This window comes from Adiantum capillus-veneris, chromosome 7 (assembly GCF_014529385.1).
Source record: "Adiantum capillus-veneris isolate H3 chromosome 7, ASM1452938v2, whole genome shotgun sequence".
Classification (NCBI taxonomy): Eukaryota; Viridiplantae; Streptophyta; class Polypodiopsida; order Polypodiales; family Pteridaceae; genus Adiantum; species Adiantum capillus-veneris.
In genome coordinates this window covers 7,728,404-7,750,283 of record NC_140937.1, presented here as the reverse complement: position 1 = coordinate 7,750,283, position 21,880 = coordinate 7,728,404, and the positions used below count along the sequence as shown (strand labels likewise).

Below are 21,880 nucleotides of genomic sequence, written 5' to 3'. Positions count from 1 at the left end.
AGGGAATTTTACAGAGGCCTCGAAAGTCAGGAAAGCTGCCACTTCTTAAAGGACAATGTGCTTACATGGTGGACAACATTGTTAATGCAAGGACAGGCACCCGCCACTTGGGTTTACTTCAAGCAAATGTTTGCATCTTCTTGGTTGTCAAATGAATTTGAAGCCAACGCTACTGCCCCATGGGCCGGTTTCAAGGTTCCATTGCCGGGATTTGAACCCGGGTCGTCTAGGCAAAACAGAAAAAGACTGTTGATCGTCACCGTCGTGAATTGTTGTTATCACCTGGTGATTGGGTTCTGTTAAGGTTCGAAAAGGCAAAGTTAAAGAAAATGAAGGGCAAGGAACGGCTGTTTCCTAAGCTCAGTATGCATTACTATGGACCTTTTCAAGTGCTTGATGAGATCATTGATGTGGCTTAGAGGCTGAAATTGCCTGATGCATGGAAGATTCATAATGCGTTTCACATGAGTCTTCTAAGACCCTTCGTGGATGATGTACCAGAAGATATGCCAGATGAGGATCAGCCAGAAGTTGAGGAACTTGATGAGATCCTGATACCTCAGTAAGTTTGGGCACATAAGGACAGAAAAGTTAAAGAACAAGTTGCAAGACGTTATTTGGTGAAGTTCAAGAACTATCCGCCTATGGATGCAAAGTGGATGGAAGAGCATGAACTATCAGAGTCACCAAATGTATTGCAGCTTTACCTTGAAGCCTTTGGGTTACAACCTACCTATGCCCCAACCCAACGTGTGCAAAGGAGGGGTAATGTAAGAGCTAGTACATCAAATGTACATAAGAATTCAGTGTAATAAATGGAAATGACAAAAGTATGAAGGTTTCATTAAGTCATTTGTATCTATGTGTTCCGACCTTTCTTGCGGATACATGCGATGATAAAAGAGTGTTAATAGCACAAGATCATCAGTGGCGTGTATTTCTGGTATGCAATCGAGGACGTTTTCGATTTCAAGACGGGGGTATGTCACGAGGACGTGGCAGCTGTTAACTATGTCACGAGGACGTGGCAACTGCTAACCTTAGTTGTTGGTTTCTTTTCAATGATTTTTGTTTTATTTTTGAGACCCTCTTTTTGAAGTAGCAAACGGTCGGTCATTGTATGGCCAATGTGAACGGTAGTTTCACCCGCAGATGGGAAGTGGTCGACACTGGAATTCGTATAGTAAGAGGATGTCTAGGCTCAAAGCAAGATCATATAGGTCCCCCCGTCGCACTTAGCAAGTTGGTGGATACTAGGAAGTGAACTCAATAAAGGCATAAAGTCAAGGTGGGACTACCAACAGAAAGTATCCGACAGTTGGGCCACATTGCACTTTTGGATGCGGTCCCAATGAGGATAGATGGTCAGATGACCAGTGGAAGCCCAACGGAATCATTTCCTAAAATTTAGGGAACTGCTATTTTGGGCCGTGAAATGTGTTTGCATCATTACCTCCGGTATGACTAGGGGAACATTTTACAACTCTGCCGCGAAGTCAACTGAGCAACCAGTCGGGAGATTTTTAGGCCGCAAACCCGAAACGGGAAAATGCTTGTAAATGCGCCAAGTGGCAAATTTATATGCACTTGCCTCATGCAAAAAAATGTGTAAGGTGCAGCTGAATCAATGTTTGCGCTTTGCTCAAGATAAGTGCTCCGAACTGTGCTCAAGGTTCCTTTTAGTTCTTATGGAAGGGAGAGCCTTCCGTTCTTAATGAGAAAGTGCTATGATCACAAACAAAGTGAATGGACACTGTGCGTGCAAGTGTATGAGACTGAGAGGTAGAGAGAGAAGAGAGATACGACACCAGAGACGACGTAAAACCCTCCTCGGAAGGCCCCACTCTCGTCGGCGAGAGTGGTCTACTTATTGATTGCACAAAGTGGTACAATGACGATGCAATGGACTGATGCAACTTGGGACTATGCCGGTGACGACGACAGGAATGACGACAACGACTTTAGGGCTGAAATCTGTGGTCTTCTATCTGCTGAATTTCGGGGCTGATTCGGACTGCTGAAAAACGCTGATTTGCTGCGTTTTTGGGAGGCTGACAATGGGGGTATCTGCAGATGCTTAGGGCTGAATCTGCTACTGTTCTTAAGGTTGAAAACGCTGCTGCATTTGCTGCACTTAAGGCTGAAAATGAAAACGCTGATGTCCTTGTGTAGCACTAGCAAAAACGCTAGGGATTTGTGAAGGTTGGCGATCTCTGCAAAGCTGAAAACGCCAGAGGACTGTGGGCGATGAGGGGAAACTGAAAACGCTAGGGTCAGGGGGAGGTGGTGACGAAGTCCAAAAACGCTAGCTTGAAGGGTTGTTGGAAAAACGCAGTCTGATGGGTCCTTGATGGTTCTTGCTGAGAAGGTGCCTGTTGAGCGTGGAGCTCCTGCTGCCTTTTCTGCCATTTAGTGCTAACTTGGGTTTGCTTATATGTTAACTTAGCAAAATTGCCCTACCTACTTTTGTTGGAAAGTCACTTAAATATAATAAGTGAAAAATGTCAAAAATAGGAAAAATAGACTAAATGCACTGGAAAAATCCCGTAACTGATTCTAATGGATTCTGATGGGAATACTGATGATCATGTTGTGTGCAACAAGAGGATATGCATCTATAGCAAGTGACAGGGCATGCACCGTCTACGAATAGACTCACAAAAAGTGCCAGATCACTTCTAATCTAGACTTGACTGGACTGACTGAACCCTGATCATGCTATAGCTTGTCCACGGACACATAGGGTTGGATGTGTCACGTGACAAAATGGGTGCTGAATTTTAAGCTGGGAGGAGGCTTCATTTGGTTTTTGTCACAGGTTAAGAGCTATGAAGTGCTTTCTTTCCCTCCCATGTACAGTGTGGTGCTAGGAGTGATGCCCTGCACGCTACACACTGCTCTCCCCCCCATACGTGCAGTTATGTGATGCCCCACAAGAGGGCTCTTCATTTGACTGATGTACAACTGTGTGCGTTCATGCTTTTGTGCTGAGGCAAGAGCCTCCTTGAGCAGGAACAGGGGTAGCTAGCTGCTACTCCAAAGCAGGCACCGGTGAGGGTCATAACCTCACCATACAGGCGCAAATTCAGCGGCTGTGTATGCGCAGAAAATTGGCTGTTTTTCAGCCATACGGACGCCAAAACCCTTGGGAATCATGCCCCACTGGCAGAGGACAGGTAGAGGACTGTTTGGGGCTGAAAACAGGGCAAAAACCAGTAAATACAGCGAGCTGAATTTACTGTTTTTGGGCTGGAATCAGAGGGTATACACCAATAGCAGTGAGTTCTAGCAAGGGAATGGGTTTCGCACAAGTTTTGTGGCTGTTATGCTACCGAAATTTGGCCAAATCGTGTAGTATCTAGAGGGATACAGATAAAGGATTCCCAAGACTCTACTTTGTAATTTACCCTCTCAAAGAATAAAGAAATACCGAAAGGGGTGCCAATTTTGGGGCCTACAGGTTGTCGGCGTCTGCTCGGAGCATTCTAGCTTCCGAGCCGTGTGTGTGCTTAAGTGTTAATTCCCGTCACAGGTTCCCTTTGCACGTTCTCTCTATGTGTCTCTAAAGTAAAGAATTTCGGGTGAAAGCCAACGCCTACCGCCCCACGGGCCGGTTTCAATAGCCCTCTCTCCAAGAGATGGTTGTAGCAATATCGAGAGAGAACAGACTCTGAACGCTCGCTGCTGCTGCCGCACCCCCCCCCCCCCCCCCCTCCATCGCTGCCCTCGCGCGCCTTGTGCCTGCAGCTACTGCTCGCAGCCCCTCAGCGCGCCCCCCCCTCCCCACACGCTGCCCGCTGTTCCACCCAGCCCGCCCGTTGCCCCTGCCGCTCAGCCCGTTTCCCCCCCCCGCCGCCACTCCCCCAGCCCGCCCGCTGCCTTTGCCGCTCAGCCCGCCATCCCGCCCGCCTTTCGCCCATCCCGCCCGCTGCCTCTGCTGCTCAGCCCGCTACCTCTCTGCCGCTGCCTTATCCGCACTGCCCCCCCCCCCCCCCCCCCCCCCCCCCGCGGCCTCCTTTGTTTTGTTTTTTCGCCTTCCTTCCCGAAGATTTCCTTCAGCTCGCATTGGCAGTACCCTTCGTGGGACAGTGCTCGTCAAGGTCGTTGACAGCGTTATCTCTCTTTCCTCCTTTTCGACACAGCAGTAGACACAGATGGAGGCTCCAGCTCCGCCACAGAGGGACTCGCCTGAAGCCCCCTCGCCTGACCCCGCTGAGCCCACCATTCGACTTGCTCTTTCACCGGCAGAGCAAGCGAACCTAGCCCGCAGAGGTAGAGCGCTTGCAGGCGACGTCGGTCATCTGCAAGATTCTCGGCACCTGACCTAGCAAAGGAGAGCTGCGAGACCTTCTCCAAGCCCGCCTTCTCGCAGAGGTGGGCAAGATCTTGGATGTCCAGATTCTCGGACGGGGTTACTATCAGATCGAGTTTGAGACCTCCGAGATGGCGACCAAGGTCATAGCTATGAGTCCATTGGCCATTCGAGCATCACGTGCCCACTTTCGACAGTGGCGACATGGTTTTGACCCGACTTCAGATGTTCTAGTAGAGGAGGCAGACATGCCCATCTCAGTCTGCTTTCCGGGTTTACGAAGGGAGTACCTACCACTTCTATCCAAGATCGGCTCCGCCATCGGGACTGTCCTAGAGACACCTCGTATGGCAACATCAGTAGCTGCCAAGGCGGCTGGCATCCCCTCAGTTCGAGTTTTGGTCAGAGATACCCACGCTCCCGAAGGTCATCCCTTTGCCTCGGGTGAGTGGGGGTTGGTTCAGACAGAGTGTGGAGTACTCGGGCCTCCCGAACCAGTGCTTCATTTGCCGACAGATGGGCCACCTAGCGAAGGCCTGTCCACGGAGGAGGCCGAGACCTGCACCACAACCTCAGCCCCAGCCTACCAGGGCTGGGCCGCAACCACAGTCAACGGCACAGCCCACAGATTCAGAGCCACCCTCCGAGCCTAGGGCTCCAGCGGAGGAGGGGTGGCAGCAAGCCCGTGGCCGTCGACGCCAGGGGCCACAGCGACAGCCTGGCACTCAGAGTGGCCCCTAGGTGCCTACTCAGCAGCAGTGGGTTCCTACGGGGAACCGCTTTGGTCCTCTTGAGCAGGAGTCGTCCCCTACACCACACTCCACCTCCGCTTCACCCTCGACAACCGCTTCCCCCTCAAGAGTTCCCCTCCACCTCCTCATTCCCCCCCCCCCCCCCCCCGCCTACTCCCGTCGCCTCTTCACCTCGCCCCTCTTCCTCTGTCGCCCCATCCCGTCCCTCTTCTCCTCCCCCCCCCCCCCCCCCCCCCCCCCCCCCCCTCCTGCTCCAGTTCCACAGTCGACTCAGGAGACTGGTCCTCCGGCGGTTAGGAGATCTCTTGGCAGCGCTTTTGCCAAGAGTCGCCTAGCGAGAGAGGGTCAACCCTTCTTGCGGCCCCCTCTACAGATTCAGACATCTTCCCTTGCAGCTATCCCTCGTGGTCTGACGAGCATTGACCTCCGACGCCGCTGGGACTTCTTCAACTACGGGTTCACTCGCTTTCTCGGCGATTCCGCAACAGACCACGAGGCAACCTGCTTCAAGGTCCATGCTTTGTTCCTCGCCGCTGGGGGACAGAGGCCTTGGACTTAGCAGTTGGTTTCTCCTTCCCTCTCTGAGGTAGGGTCGAGACAGAGTGGTCCCTCGACTCAGTGTTGGGATGGCTGCATACACAGGTTCTCGAGTTCTCTCATCACATGGGAGAACTTGGAGTTACAGATTTGCTGCAGACTTTGTGGCCATTGGCCAAGTTTGCGGTGACACCCCCAGACACAGCAGGATGTAGGCACATTGTGGTATACTTCTTTGCGGATACGCAGTGTTTGCCTTGCTATGTATACATTCATGAGGACTCCTGGACAGAGGAGGTTGCTTTACGCACGGCTCGTTCTGCTTGGGCTTGGGCTAGGCACTCACTGCAGTCTCGCCTATCTAGAGGACGCTCGGATGCGGATTACTCCCCATACAAGCCAGCCTCGAAGATAGCACGACTTGCTGCTGCGGCAGCATCTGTTCTCTCTCGCTCACCATGAGGATCGTCTCATGGAACGTGCAGGGACTAGGTGGCCCCAGTTTCAGCGACAGCGGGGCCGATTGCGTCAGGAGCTTCAGCGTTGCCTTGTGGGAGGAGAGATTGATCTCCTTATGCTTCAGGAGCACCATCTGTGTGAGACGCATTCGGTGATGTGGTCAGATTTTGCGTGGACGATATGATACCTTTTGGTCAGCTGCTTTTGGACCTGGAGGCATCCAGGGTGGGGTATGTATGACTATTGCGGATTCATTGCAGCAGGCCATTGTGGGCAGAGGGATTATTGTGCCACGCACGGCTCAGTGGATTACTATGCAGGTTCAGGGTGGCCTTGTGGGCTTCCTGAACATCTATGCGCCCAATGTGGCGAGTGCTCGTGCAGAGTTTTGGTCACAGATTGTTAAGTCTTTGCCGCAAGCCGACCATTGGTGTGTAGGAGGGGACTTCAACATGTTGGGAGGACCCTTCTGACAGGATTGGAGGCAACCATGCTACTGTGCATGGAGTCGAGTTAGCAGCTTGGGAGAGGTTGTGTATGACTTTGAGGGTCTCGGATACATGGCAGCACTCTTGGCTTTGTGAGGCCTCCAGACAGTCTTGCCTTCTCTAGATCGGAACGCAGAGTGGGAGGAGTGAATCTATCGCAGATAGATCGCTTCTACACTAGTGACCACTTCAGTGACTTGGGGGGATCAGTGGGCATCCTGGCAGGGACTTCCTTCTCGGACCGTGCACCAGTGATCCTCACAGTGGCAGACAGGCAGAGGAGTGGGAGCACGATGCTTCGCATCCCAGAGCGAGTCTTGTTGGACTCAGCACTCAGAGAGAGGGTAGAGGCTCTCTGGACACAGGGCATGAACAGCCAGGTTCCACCTGCAGACAGAGTGGGCTTAGGCCTAGCTTAACTGAGCCACTTTTTTCTTCAGGAGTCTCTGGCTCGCAGGGCTGCAGCGAGAGAGGAGGAGCAACGTCTCAGACGAGGCATTACTTCACTACAGAGGATGCATGAGCAGCATCCAGACAATCCATGGTTGGAGGAGCAGTTACAGCAGGCTCGACAGGAGCTTGCTAGCACAGAAGAGAGGCGTCATGAGTTTGCCTTCCACCGACATGCATCTCAGTGGACTCAGGTGGGTGAACGAGTGACTGGGGCTTTTTTTGAGACAGTGGGACCTCGGCACTCGCATGACAAGGTCAATCAGTTGAGGAGACCCGATGGGTCAGATGCTTGTGAGCCCGAGGATATGTGTGCAGTTGCTACTGACTTTTATCGTGATTTACTGTCAGCTAAGCCCCAGTCAGAGCGGCAGGATGCATGCAGGGAGCAGGTTTGGGCACAGATGCCTTGTCTTGTGACAGAGGAGATGCGCCAGAGGCTAGAGATGCCACTTCAACTTGAGGAGCTGCACACGGCTCTTAGGGCCCTTCCTCGTGGTAGCTGTCCAGGTGAGGATGGGTTGACTCCCAGCTTTTTCTTGGAGTACTGGGACGTGCTTGGCCCAGATCTTTGTAGAGCCTTTCAGTACATTTTGCACACAGGAGTGATGCCTGATAGCATGAGTGAGGGCCTGATCTACCTCATTCCAAAGGAGGGTGGCTCCTTGGATGAGATTCGACAGTGGCGCCCTATCACCATCCTCAACTAAGCCTACAAAATTCTTGCCAAGGCTCTGAGTTTGAGGATTCAGCCACTTTTGGAGAGCCTTATACATGGGACTCAGACAGGTTTTGTCAAGGAACGCAGTATCCTTGACAACATCTTCACTTTCTGGGAGGCTTCTGTCCTGGCACGGCTCCGTGGGGAGGACCTTGTGATTCTTCTTCTCGATTTTGAGAAGGCATACGACAGAGTTGACTGGGACTTTCTAGAGGGCACTCTACGCAGGATGGGCTTCTCAGATGCTTGGATCAGAGGGGTGTCAGCTTTGTACAGACAGGCTCACAATCAGGTGTTTTTGGCAAGAGGTAGAGGTGAGCGCTTCATGCTCACACGCTCGGTCAGACAGGGTTGTCCTCTTGCCCCCTTTCTCTTTATGTTCTATGCGGGGGCGATGAGCAGATTTTTGGTGTCACAGCAGGTTGGTTTGCGGGGCTTAGCACTCCCTATTCGTGGAGATGAGCTATTGGACGCTGAGTTTGCCGATGACTCAGCCTTGTACTTAGAGGGCCAGGAGGCCAATCTGGATTCTGCACAGGTGTGAGCAGGCTCTAGAGACCTGCTATTGTGCATCGGGCGCACTGATCAACTGGAGAAAGACAGTGGCTTTCTCGGTTGGTAGTGCTCCTGTGCCAGATTGGATGCTAGACGAGGGTTTCAGGTGGATTCCCCCAGGGACTGCAGTTCGGTACTTGGGTTGTCAGGTTGGTTTGGACTTGTCCCCCGAGCAGCAGATTGCTCCTCTTCTCCTGTCCATCAGGAGAAAGCTGTTACATTGGAGCTCAGCACGACTTTCGCTGGCTGGTAGAGTAGTAATTGCCAACCAAGTGTTGTTGGCGACTATGTGGTACATCACTTCTTGCTGGATCTTCTCGAGTTCTTGTACTCAGATTGCCCGAGCCAAGGTGGCTTGGTCGGTCATCACACTTCCTTGTTCTCAGGGAGGGCTTGGGATCATTGATCCAGCACAACAGAGCACAGCCCTTCTTGGGAAGTTCGTAGTCAGAGGACTTCTTCCAGGAGAGGAGCCCTGGAAGGAGTTCTTGCTGCAGAGGCTTCGTGCCAAAGTGCCTCAGTCAGGAGGCCCTTGGCAACCTTCGACCAGATGGATCTTTATAGAGTTGCGCGGAGTTGGTTTGAGCAGGAGATTGGAAGACCGCTTCGCTGTGAGTTTGCTCCAATCTTGGGAGCTCTTACGGCGTGGCCTGGAGCAGAGACAGCCGACGTGCACGGAGGAGCGCCTACGGCAGCCCCTCGTCTGGAACCCCATGGTTAGCACTCAGAGAGGCCACTTGGTTGGTAGTCGGCCTCATGTTTCTTGGGGTCCCATGGCAGCAGGTCCAGCTCGCTCTCTAGGTGACTGGGTAGAGTTCAAAGGTTTGTCAGAGGAGGTGCAGGGTTTCCAGCTACTACAGGGCATGAGAGGGGTGCAGAGCATGTGTCAAGACATCTCAGAGTCAGTTCTAGCTGAGTGGCTCACACCTCTCGAGCCAGTAGCACCCCGGTGGATGGGAGCCTTCACACGACTGGAGGTTCTCATTTCAATCAAGGCCTGCTCAGAGTCTGTCTCGGCCCTGTTCTTCAAGCTTCAGGGTGGGGGACGACTACAGCGAGTTGCAGTAGAGGCCCCGCAGGTAGCAGAGTGTTGTTTTCAGAGGATCCGAGTAGTGGGCATCTGTGGGCAGACCTGCGTCATAGACCCTGACCCAGCAGTTCTTGAGACAGGAGACTGGAGGCTATGGGCTTGGGAGTGTTGTCCGTTGGCACGAGTACAATGGGATCCTAGTGAGTGGCTATGGAGGGACCCCTTCTCTTCTGCAGACCACCCAGGAGTCCCGTTCTTTCAGTACACTGTTCGACTGGGACGTCATATACTAGCAGCACAGAGAGAGGCCCTCCCCACTGCAGCACGTCATTGGCAGGAGGAGGGTCTCACAGTCGAGTTCTTGGCAGACTTTTGGGAGAGGTTGTGGGACTCCAGACAGCTCAGGCAAGTCACCTTGTTTCAGTGGCTGGCCGCACATAGAGCCACAGCAGTAGGGAGCTGGCTAGTGCATAGTGGTCTCTTGGCCACATGTGCAGCTTGTGACCATTTGGTGGAGAGTCAGCGTCACTGTCTTTGGGACTGTCCCTCGGCCCAACAGGTGTGGCTATGAGTTCTTCGACTGATGCCTGCTCTCTCCACGGCTCGACAGTGTAGTGCTCTCTCCACCCTCACGGGCCCGGCACTTCATTTTGAGCTATCTTCCACCAGCAGGATGATAGTGATACAAGGGGGGCGTCCTACACTCCAGCCTGCTACAGAGCTTACTCCACAGGAGTGGTGCAGTGAGAGAGAGGAGTGTTGGGAGCTCATCAGTAGCCTGACACTTTGGTTCATCTTGCGGGCCCGCTGTTTCCGCATCTTTGAGGCTCGCCCTGTGCCACCAGCAGAGACTGTTCGTGACTTTTGGCTAGAGCTGATCCATACTCTCAGAGGACAGCTTGAGGGACTACAGGGCAGCTCCGACCGCATGCGGGAGCGCCGCGAGGCTTTCCTTCGACTCTGGCGCCCTGGGCCTTTCTACACCATTGTCCAGGGGGTGCTCAGATGGCACTACTGTCCACCTGTGTGGCTCTTCCCTCCTCCCATCTCTTGATTTAGCCTCATTGTATATATGTTGTTTTGTCATTGGGAGAGTCTCCCCATCATGCTTGTTGTAGCCCTCTCTTGCAGAGGTGGTTGTAGCCCTATGGGCAGTTTTCATTAACTAATAGAGGGATCTTTTTCTCGGGAAAAAAAAAAAGAGGTGGTTGTAGCCCTATGGGCAGTTTCATTAACTAATAGAAGGATCTTTTTCTTGGAAAAAAAAAGAAACCTAGCGCTAGCACTTTCTGGTAGAAGAGGCAGCAGGAACCCGGTGTTCATCAAGCAACTTCTCAACAAGACTCCCCCCCGCGACAGACCTAGCGTTTTCAGCCAAGACATAGCCAGCGTTTTCAGCAGTGCAAAGCAGCCAGTGTTTTACACTTGCAGTTTCCCTGGCGACAGCAGGATCTAGATTAGCCCTGGCGTTTTTGCATTGCAGATCAACCCCGGCATTAGCAGACTACAGCAGATCCATAGCGTTTTTGCAACAGGACAATATTCAGCCCCTAGCGTTTTTACGTCAGCATGACCTCCTAGCGTTTTGCAGATTCATCGCGACAAGACCACAGAAGCATCAACGTTTTCAGTTTTCAGCATCAAGACTCTACAGTAGAACCCCCGAACCTCGCAGACCTCACCATCCCGCAACAGATCCTCGCCGCACGGTCAGATCCAGCGTAGTTTGCAGATTCAGCCCGGAAAACGCAGATTTCAGCATCTGCGTTTTCAGTGCGTCGTCGTCGTACCGTCATCATTGACATCGTCACCAACATAAGAGTCAAAATTCAGTAGATAAAGATTTGCAGATTTCAGCCATTAGCATTTTCAGATTTCAGCCCGTCTCATCGTCGTCCTCATCGTCGTCGACATCATCAGCAAGTCTAAGCATTGGAGAGATTTGTGCAATCAATAGTAGACCACTCTCGCCATAGAGAGTGGGGCCTTCGGAGGAGGATTTTGACAACATCCTGGTTTCGTATTCTTCTCTCTCTATCTCTCAGTCTCATGCACCTTCATTCACAGTGTCTATCCATTTTGTTTGTGATCATTGCACTCTCTCACTAAAGGAACGGAAGGCTCTCCCTTTCGTAAGTAAAAGGAACCCTTGAGCACAGTTTGGAGCACTCATCTTGAGCAAAGTTCAACATTCACTTCCACTGCAGCTTAAATAACGTTTTCTATTTTAACGTTTTTTTGCTCAAAACGTATGTCTTTTCCTAGTTGATCAATTGTGTTTTAGAGCTTCATGGTGCTTGTTTATGTATGCTATGGTTAATTATTGAAGAGCCACTGAGGAGGTCCATGAACCCCTTCATTTTTCCTTATTAAAGTATCATATCTAAAAAAAGTGGACGTATTTTATTTTTGATTCTCAAAAATACGTCTAGTACGCGTATTGTACACCGCGTATAAAACGTCCCGTCCCGTCCCGTACCGTAGCTGCTATGTGCGTGGTACCAATTAATGGCATCATCGGCAAGGTACATAGCTACCGTCAAAACCTTGCTATTTCTTGTCTTCTTAGTTGTCGCAAAATAAGCATTAAATTGATGCAACCAAGAAATGAATAACACTAGCATCCATCTTACCATCTTACTTAGTGAAGGTGATCTCCTCTGTGACGGGGTTGTTGGAGTCCGAATCTCGGCTTGCGCCACTTGATGAACTACTAACATCTTTGGCCGGCTCAGACTTCGAGGTGAGAACCTGTCGGACCAACCCTTGCATACGTTGATCTCTCTGCGCCTCACGCTCTGCCTCCAAAGCCGCTTGTCTCTCTGCGGCTGCCTCCTTTCTTGCTTCGGTCGCCAAGCGCGCTTGCTCACGCTCACGCTCAATGGCTGCCTATCTTTCTTCGGCCGCCTCTTTCCTTGCTTCGGCCGTCAAGCGTGCTTGCTCACGCTCAAGCTCAATGGCTGCCTGTCTTTCTGCGGCCGCCTCTTTTCTTTTTGCTTTTCTTTCTTTTCATTCCTCGGCCGCCAAGCGCGCTTCCTCACGCTCGTGATCCAAGGAGTCCTGTCTTTCTTGGCGTCGCTCTTCTTGTTGTAGCATCATGTCCATCATCTATTTGACCAAAGCCTCCATAGGATTTGGTACAATCCTTGGCGTAGATGGGTGTGTGCTCAAGGATTCCTTCTACTTACGGAAGGGAGAGCCTTCCGTTCCTTTAGTGAAAGCGTGCAATGGACACAAACAAAGTGGATGAACACTGTGAATGAAGGTGCTAAGTCTGAGAGCTAGAGTGAGAAGAGAATACGACACCAAAATGTTGTCAAACCCTCCTCCAAAGGCCCCGCTCTCTATGGCGAGAGCAGTCTACTATTGATTGCCCAAAGAAGGTGTTGAGACTGAGCGCGCTAAAGAGAGAAGAGAATACGACACTAGAATGTTGTCGAACCCTCCTCCAAAGGCCCCACTCTCTATGGCGAGAGCGGTCTACTATTGATTGCACAAATCTCTACAATGCTCTGGACTTGCCGACGATGTCGACGACGATGGGGACGACGACGAGACGGGCTGAAATTTGAAAATGCTAAGGGCTGAAATCTGCAAATCTTTATCTGCTGAATTCTGACTCTATGTCGGTGACGATGTCGATGGCGACGGTACGGCGACGACGCGCTGAAAACGCAGATGCTGAATCTGCGTTTTCCGGGCTGAAACTGTAAACCTTGATGGATCTGACCGTGCGGCGAGGATCTGTTGCGGGAAGGTGAGATCTGCGAGGTTCGAGGGTTCTACTGCGGGTACTGACTGCTCAAAACTGAAAACGCTGAGTCTAAGGCTGATTCCGTCACAAAGATCTGCAAAAACGCTGAGGTGTCTTGCAGGTGCAAAAACGCTAGGGCTGAAAATCTTCTGCTGCGGTGGAAATCTGCTAACTGCTGTAGAATCTGCTAACGCTAGTGGATCTACTGTCTACTGTGTTCGCCGGGGTTGATCTGCTGTGCAAAAACGCCAGGGTTGGTCTATGGTGCAAAAATGCCAGTGTTGATGCTGTGCTGCAAAAACGCTAGGCCTTGCTGGGGGGATCTTGCTGAGAAGTTGCCTGTTGAGCAAGGTGCTCCTACTGCCTCTTCTGCCAGAAAGTGCTAGTGCTAGGTTTCTATATATACAAACTTATGAAATTTGCCCTACCTAGTTTCCAACAAAAGTCACTTAAAATAATAAGTGAAAAATGTCAAAAATAGGGAAAATAGGTCTATGCACTGTTAAAATGCTCCTGATGGGTTTTGATGGAAATCTGATGATCATGTTGTGTGCAACCAGAGAATATGCATCTACTCTAAGCGTCTGGACATGCACGGTCTGCGAACAGACTCACAAAAGTGCCAGATCACTTCCTATTCTAGACTGACTTGACTGAACTGAACCCTGGTCATGCTGTAGCTTGTCCACATACACATACAGTTGGATGTGTCACGTGACAATGGGGAAGGGGGGGTCAGAAAAACCTCCTGGTGGGGAAAATTGAAAATTTTTCTTCGCCAATGCCATGCTCATCACCTTCATGCAAAGTATCCATTCCGCTTCGGGTGATGACCATCCACTGAAGTCTTGGGTTCTTAAGTTCACGAGGAACTTGGGGTCTTGTGGGTCTTGGATCTTGGGTTCTGGAGGATCTGGTGTAGGGTGCAGCGGAATGAATGTTGTATTTTCTCAAGATTAGTGATCTTTATTGCTCAAGGTTCTTTTTAGTTCTTAGAGAAGGAGAGAGCCTTCCGTCTTGTAGAGTGTTGTGGTCACGAACAAAGTGAGTGGATATTGTGCGTGCAAGTGAATGAGACTGAGAGAAGGAGAGAGAAGAGATACGACACCCGAGAGGTTGTAAAACCCTCCTCCGAAGGCCCCACTCTCGTAGGCGAGAGTGGTCTACTTTGATTGCACAAAGGTGTACAAGGCGTATGCAATGGACTGATGCAATGGGACTATGCCGATGACGACGACCTTGATGACGACGGCTAAGGCTGAAATCTGTGATCTTCTAGGGCTGAATTCGGTGGTCTTCTTGGTGGCTGAAAATGAATGTTTTGGATGCGTTTTGATGGCTGAAAATGGGGGAGCAATCTGCAACCAACTTGAGGGCTGATCTGCTACTGTTATCTGCTGAGAATCTGCGTTTGTCAATGGCTGAAATCGGTGTTTTTAGGCTGCAAGCAAAACGCTGAATCTGCAAGAGGGCTGGCGTCTTTGTGAAGAAAACATTGGGCTGGTCATGTAGCTGTAATCCCAAAACGCTGATGTATCTGATGCGATAAGGGCTGATCCAACTCTGCAAGGCAAAAACGCTGCAGTGTTTGATGATGCTGGCGTTAGTGATGGTAAAAACGCTGATGGTAGTCTTGAGGAATATGCTGGCGATGGCAAAAATCTGCAACCGCTATAGTGCTGGTGATCGAAGGCCTGCTATTGTAGGAAACACCAGAGATGAGGGGGAGATGCAAAACGCTAGAGGGTCATGAGGGGGGAAGGTACTGCTGAGAAGTTGCCTGTTGAGCGGGAAGCTCCTGCTGCCTCTTCTCCCATTGAGTGCTAACTTGGGTTTGCTTATATATTAACTTAGCAAAATTGCCCTACCTACTTTTGTTGGAAAGTCACTTAAAAATAATAAGTGAAAAATCCAAAAATAGGGAAAATAGGCTAAATGCACTGGAAAATTCCCCTGACTGAATTTGATGGAGTCTGAAGGGAATCCTGATGATCATGCTGTGTGCAACCGGAGGATATGCATCTATGCTAAGTGACTGGGCATGCACGGTCTGCGAATAGACTCACAAAAGTGCCAAATCACTGCTAATCTAAACTTGATTGGACTGACTGAACCCTGATCATGCTGTAGCTTGTCCACGGACACATAGGGTTGGATGTGTCACGTACATCTGGAGGGTCTTGAGTTCTCAAGGTTCTTGAGGTATTTCTTTAGCTTGCAATCTGTGTTAGAGAAGGATCTTCTCTTCACCCGAGTTCTTCTCTTTTCCGTGGGCACACCCCTCAGCGGCCTTGCACTCACATCAAGGTTGCTTTTTCCCACCTCACGTCGATTGGCTGGCCGCTAAGTGCACGGTCCGCTCTCAATGAGTGAAAAGAGGCACAAGGGGAGGCTGAACAAGCCCTTCTTTCTTGGGTTTCCTGTCACTCTTCAAAAACACGATTAGGAATCAGCACACCTAAGAGGACTTGGGTTACGTGTGACCGCAACAAGCAAAAAAAAATTATTGTGGTTCTGATACCAATGTAAGGTGCAACAGAAGTGAATTTTGAACTTTGCTCAAGATGAGTGCTCCGAATTGTGCTCAAGGTTCCTTTTACTTCATAAGGGAGAGCCTTCCGTTCCTTTAGTGAGAGAGAGCAAATGATCACAAACAAAGTGATGAACACTGTGAATGAAGGTGCTGAGACTGAGAGATAGAGAGAGAAGAATACAACACCAGACAAGTTGTCAAACCCTCCTCCCAGGGCCCCTCTCTCGATGGCGAGAGAGGTCTATGCTATTGATTGCACAAATCTGGTACAATGCTTTGCACTTGCCGACGATGTCGACGACGACGAGACGGGCTGAAATCTGAAAACGCTAAGGGCTGAAATCTGCAAATCTTTACCTACTGAATTCTGATTCTATGTCGGTGACGACAGCGGTGACGACGATGCAACGACGATACGCTGAAAACGCAGATGCTGAAGTCTGCGTTTTCTGGGCTGAAACTGCAACCTTCGATGGATCTCACAGTGCGGCGAGGATTTGCTGCGAGAGGGTGAGATCTGCGAGGTTTGGGACTTCTTCTGCGGTGTCTGACTATTGAAAACTGATAACGCTGGTGCTTCTGAGGGTTCCGTCGCGGTGAATCTGCAAAACGCTGATTTGTCTTGCTGATCCAAAAACGCTAGGGCTGAATTTCGAGTCTGTTGCAAAACGCTAGGCTTTTGTTGGTCCTGTTGTCACCGGGGCTGATCTGCAAGACGCCAAGGCTTCTTCTGTAGATAAAATGTAGGCCTGCTTGCTGCAAAAAAGCTAGGTTTGCTGATGGGGGGGAGTCTTGCTGAGAAGGTGCCTGTTGAACTCTTGTTCCTGCCGCCTCTTCTGCCAGAAAGTGCTAGCACTCAAGTTTCTTATATACTTGGCTATCAAAATAGCCCTACCTAGTTCCCAACAAAAGTCACTTAGAAATAATAAGTGAAAATTGGCTAAAATAGGGAAAATAGGTCTATGCACTGTAAAAATGCTCCTGATGGGTTTTGATGAAAATCTCATGATCATGCTCTGTGCAACCAGAGGATATGCATCTAATCTAAGTGCCTGGACAAGCACGGTCTACAAACAGACTCACAAAAGTGCCAGAACACTTCCTAATCTAGTTGAACTGAACCCATGTCATGAAGTAGCTTGTCCACGTACACATAGGGTTAGATGTGCACGTGACACGTCCTCTCTGCCCACGCTGGGTGTGTGGGTATGCCTCTGCTACTGCATCATGTAATGTCTGCGTCAGTATAGTAGTGAGCTCCTCCAGAGGTCGTCGTGGCTCCTCGGTGCACAGGCGTCTATAGATCCCATTTATGTAGACAGAGTCCGTCTCCCTTGTAAACGTGTAGCGAGTAGGTGCTGCTACCCGTGGCATGTGTACTACACTAAACGGAAAGAGATGGTCATCAACACAAGGGCATGGTCTACTGCTACACCCATAGGTATGGGTCTAACTGTGACGTCCTAGATACTCGAGATAAAGCTCTGTTGTGCCATGACATAATCCACTGTCCTCGCTCCGTGTCTATGTGAAAAGTATGTAAAGCCTCCCGCAACAGGAAATCTCTGTAGGCTGTTCAAAATGGCCAATCCATGTGCAGTCCCCGTGTCCATCAAGTGTTGTCCATACTCAATATGCTCCACATCCTAGATAGGCCCATCTCTGCAATATCTAGCTCCCTCAGCATCTCCTCTGAAGTATCATAAAATACCGTCTGGTGATGGGAACGGCACAGCCACTTAAGCACTTTCTGCACTTCTGGCTAACAAGAGCACCTTGCAATTCAGCCATCTGTTGCCTGAGCCGCTCAAGCTCTTCTGCTTGTCCTACCATGACAGGTATTTTTCTACCAAGGACCATCTCTCCTTAAGAAAGGAAACGAGAGGACCTTGCACTGATACCACTGCCACACGAACTAAAGCCTGTACTAAATACTTTAAATACTAATTTACTATTTCATGTGGAATTTTGCACGACATAAAATTGGAAAAAACAATACAGAAAAATCGACATAGCACTAGAAACCAGAAGATGGGTTGGTCCCCCCCCCCTTAAGGAGATTCTTATTAATTTCTAAAATGTTACAAACACGTGACCCGAAACAGAATTCATTGTTCATGTCCCAAATACTTTTCTGATGCATAGAGATGCATGGTTTCATAAGCCTACTAGCTGAAATTCATCATACTTGAAGCCGTGAACGGCTATTTCTGCTTCGTACTGGAATTTCTTGCACGGAAGACGATTCTGTTGTTATTTACTCGCGTAGGAGGTACCTACACGAGTGCTTCTTGGCTAAAAATTGCCTCTAGACTTCATTGGAATAATGAAATTTTATGCGGGCAACCAATACTGCGCTTGTCTAAGTGCGTCTACTCCCCGCAAGGACGCACACAAGCTCTGTGGTCTGTTTTGCACCTTCACCACAAGCTATGTAGGCTCTGCACTGCTCTCACAAGAGCTCTAAGCAAGAAAACATGAGAAGAGAGAGAACGTGGCTGAACTGAGAGATGAGAGAGGAGGCTCTCTGTGTCAGAGGAAACTATTGCAGAGTGCTGCCAAGAGGTAGCGCTAGCTCCTCTATATCCTAGCACTAGAGTTTTCCTTGCCAACAGATAGCGCAAGAGAGAGAGAGAGAGAGAGAGAGAGAGAGAGAGAGAATTGCCTCGCAAAACTGCCAACACCGACTTCTTTCTAGAACTTACGCTAGAGCTAAGTTTTTAAGCCTTATTTTTATGTTTTATCATTTGATCTTGTTCATACTGACCCGGCCACTCAATTTTTTTAAGTTTTAAACCTTGGAAAAACGAGCGTTTGAACCCCGGTTTCTCGGGAATCTGGAGCATTGATTACTCAGCCGATCTCATGATTCTCCTAACTCAATCTGTCGAAACGTGCCGGGTCGTATTCCCACTATGTCCATGGGCGGCTACCGCAAAAACTTTTAATTTATAGCTTTTTTGGCGAATTGGGGACACCATCTTATTCATGTGTTTGTTTTGAACTATTTTGCACTGTGTCCAGCTACTGTTCTACTTATCAATCTATCCGAACATGGATAGATTTCCACATGGCGCATTGCCAGAAAATTTACCTGTTCATAATTGGTACCAATCAATTCATAAACTCATTCTGTGTGCACAAAAATCATTTTCGTTTATCTGTAGCCATAGTTGAAAATATTACAGGACACGACGTAATGTCGTCTCTCTTTTTCTCTCTCTGCCTCTCTCTTTCATTGCCTTCAATTTAGTTTCTTTCAAGTAAAGTAAAGTCACCTTGTGTTTGTGCAAATTACTAGATCTCAGCTAAAATCCTTAAACCCTTCCGTTGCACCTAACATAACAGCAAGCCCGAAACCATCTCTTGGAACGACACACATGGGCATGTCCATCCGAACATTATATCCTCACTCTCAAGGACAAAGAGGAGCCAATGAAGCTGCTACCCCAATCCCGCCTCCTCGAGGGAAAAAAGCTTTGGATGAGGCCAACACTGCTGTCGCAATAGAATATGCCAAACAATGCTACTCAGAAAAGGAACCTTTCTAATGCTGATCCCCCCACTCTCTCTCTCCCCCCCCCTACATCTCCTGCATAATCTCAGCTAGAGTCTTCGGCTGGTTTCTGACAAGCTACACAAGAGGTACATACATGTGAAACCCACAACAGCCACAAAAGTAGACATATGAGTAAAAGTAAGCCGCAAATTTGGAAGCCGTGTGTACTTAGAGAATTGACCAGAAGTCGAAAGATGTTTGCCATGTGAATTGCCAACCTTGAACCAGACATAAAGAATTACAGTCTTTTAATGAGCAGCAGTAGGTGAGGTGGACTCACCGAGAAAGAAGCTTGTTTGGTACCCACTGCCTTATTGTTGAAAAAGTTTCCTCCATCTTTGACGTTCAAATCCAACTTGTGCCCAATGTTCCTTGGGAAGCATGGGTTTGATGAAATGCAATGTTTCTTCAAGGCCTCACTTCCCTTTGCCCAAGCATTAAACCATGGAGCTCTTCCCCACACTGAACCAGAAGGGCTTTCTTCACCATCATGCTTCACATTAACCATTTTGTTCAAAGGATTTGAAGCTTCAACTTTACCAATTTTATTAGTAGATACATGACCATCAACTTTAGTATTTTTCAAGGTACCATTCTTCTGATAAACTGAACTCGATTTGGAAGTAAGATTGAGTCTAGGCTTCACATTTCCTCCATATTTTGAAGACTCCAGCCTTGTTTGAGCATCTATGGGAACCTTTATTTTCGAGCCTTGATCGCGTCTGATAGCTGCAGATATTTTTGCAGTCTTCAAGGATTCAGCTGCCTTTGTGAATTTTTCTGCATCTGCTTGTTCACAGCCTGTGACATGTATATCAGTAGAATGAGTCTCCTCTTCGGCTTTTGCCTCTAAATGTTCCCCAGTTCTTTCTTTCACCTTGTCCTTTCGGCGTCTTTCTAGTTCCCTAACTCTTCTGATTTCCCTCTCTCTTTCTGCAGCTGCTTCTATTTCACTTTCCTTCTCAACCTGTAGCTTTTCCTCCCTCTGCCTTCTTCTCTCCTCCACCATCCGAGCAACCTCTTCCCTCTGCTTTTTCTCCTCTGCTTCTAGAAGCTCTCTTTCCAACCTTGCTTGCCTCCGCTCATTGGCCCTTTTGCGAGCCTTCTCACTCCTGCTCTCATGAGAGCTCAAAAAATCATCCTTACCCTTCTGAAAGCCCCTACAGCTTTCAGAAGTTGATTTACCCGCTCCAGTAACTTTTCTCAAGATAATTCCTGGATATAAACACAAGCTTCCTATCCACTGGAGGACTTTTATGAAGGACTGCCATGCTTTGCAGTTCTCACTTCCACAGGTTCCTTCTCCAAGCCAGCAATTCTTCCTTTCTGAAGGCCTAGACCAGCAGCCAGTATCATTATTCCTTGTGATGGAGCCCCTAAACAGGGAACCAGTGGCAAGCTGGCCCCCTGAATGTAAAATTTTATGCAGTCCTTGACCTCCTATTTGAGTTAGTGAAGGAGGCACTTCTAGGACCGGCCTTTTAGACACATGACCACAGTATGTGCACATAAATCTCCCACACCCAGGACTTTGTATCTTATATGCTGTCAAGCAATTTCGACACCTGCGGGTAGCCTCTTTCCTCCATTTTGCTGCCTCCTGAGCCTCAATGAGCCGTCTCTCTCTCAAAATTGCACTTCGGCGAGCTCTCCAAGAAGATAACCATGGCATTAGCAGTTCATACCAGCCCAAACTGGTCAGAAGCACTCCTAGACAAGCCAACCGAGTAGAGGTTACCTCTAAACGGTATCCAGGAGGTAATAACTGAGAAAAGGCCCAGGTTATGATGAATGGAATGACAAGCCATGGTAACATGGTCACAATGCGCCGTGACCACCTTGATACCACACAAAGTATGCACATACTTTTCTTCCCTCTTCCCTGTGAATCAATGGTACACTACGTCCAGTTGTTTGAAATCTGAAGTGTCCGTTTCTGTGCACACACCATGTGGGCAAATGTACCTTAGGACGATGGGAAAAATGAGAAGCAATGGCATCATTGTGTGCGCAGTCTGCAAAATGAGATATAAAAATCCAACAATCAATGGTAAAGCATTCTTCCTGCGCAGAAACACGCTCGGTTAACGTACCTTTTGGTAATGCAGAAGCGTCTAACTTGCTCGCTCATTATTCTCGATAAGTTCTGTGCGCAGACAATGCAAGCAAGGAAAGTTCACAAAAGATGCTGATTTGAAAGCTTACAATTCACGCGCGCGCGCGCGCAGAAAAGGTTAGGGTTAAAGCGTGCACAGAAAGAATAGGTACCTGCAGATACGAAGCACATAAAATGTTGAAGACGACGATCATGAAAATTTAAGATGGATGTTCCTGCGAGCCATCAGTGGAAGCATTGGCCAAACTAGTGTTCATGATTCTTGAACGGCTCAATAATGGTAATTGGTTGTTAGTGGCTAAGATACTGATTACAAGGAAAAATTCAATTTTATTGATCTACATTCATGATTAGATCAAGAAATAGTATGTAAATCACTTTCTGAGACATGAATGGTTAATTCCAACGAGAATGAACGATACAATATATGAACATCAATGATATTGTAACCTAATTAATAGAGAAGTTAAATAGAATGGTCATCATGAAGAAATAAATTCAACTATTGGGCATTGAAGATAACTCTCCCCAAGTAGGTTGTCGACATATGATAAGGTAATGTGGGCTAGTACAAAAATTGTATTGTTGATTTTGATATTTTTGTCGTAGTACTT

General features: G+C 48.9%; 1 protein-coding gene and 1 pseudogene across 5 annotated transcripts in view; one reads left to right on the top strand and one right to left on the bottom strand.

The window, feature by feature from the left end:
- Positions 1-21,561, bottom strand: part of LOC147453401 (uncharacterized) — a 62,091-nt gene extending 40,530 nt beyond the window's left edge. For 2 of the 5 annotated variants that reach the window (XR_015188534.1, XM_086515585.1), the window contains exons 1-3: positions 21,419-21,559; positions 21,244-21,296; positions 19,431-21,165 (exon numbers count right to left, since the gene is read on the bottom strand). Coding sequence is in view for 4 of the 5 variants with exons in the window: in XM_086515585.1 (XP_086371711.1) it covers positions 19,431-21,014 (1,584 nt within the window). In the remaining variant the exon portion in view is untranslated. The other 3 variants (XM_086515589.1, XM_086515588.1, XM_086515587.1) reach the window with 3 other exon arrangements.
- On the top strand, positions 9,138-10,358 carry LOC147453402 (uncharacterized; annotated as a pseudogene).
- Positions 21,562-21,880: the final 319 nt, after the last annotated feature.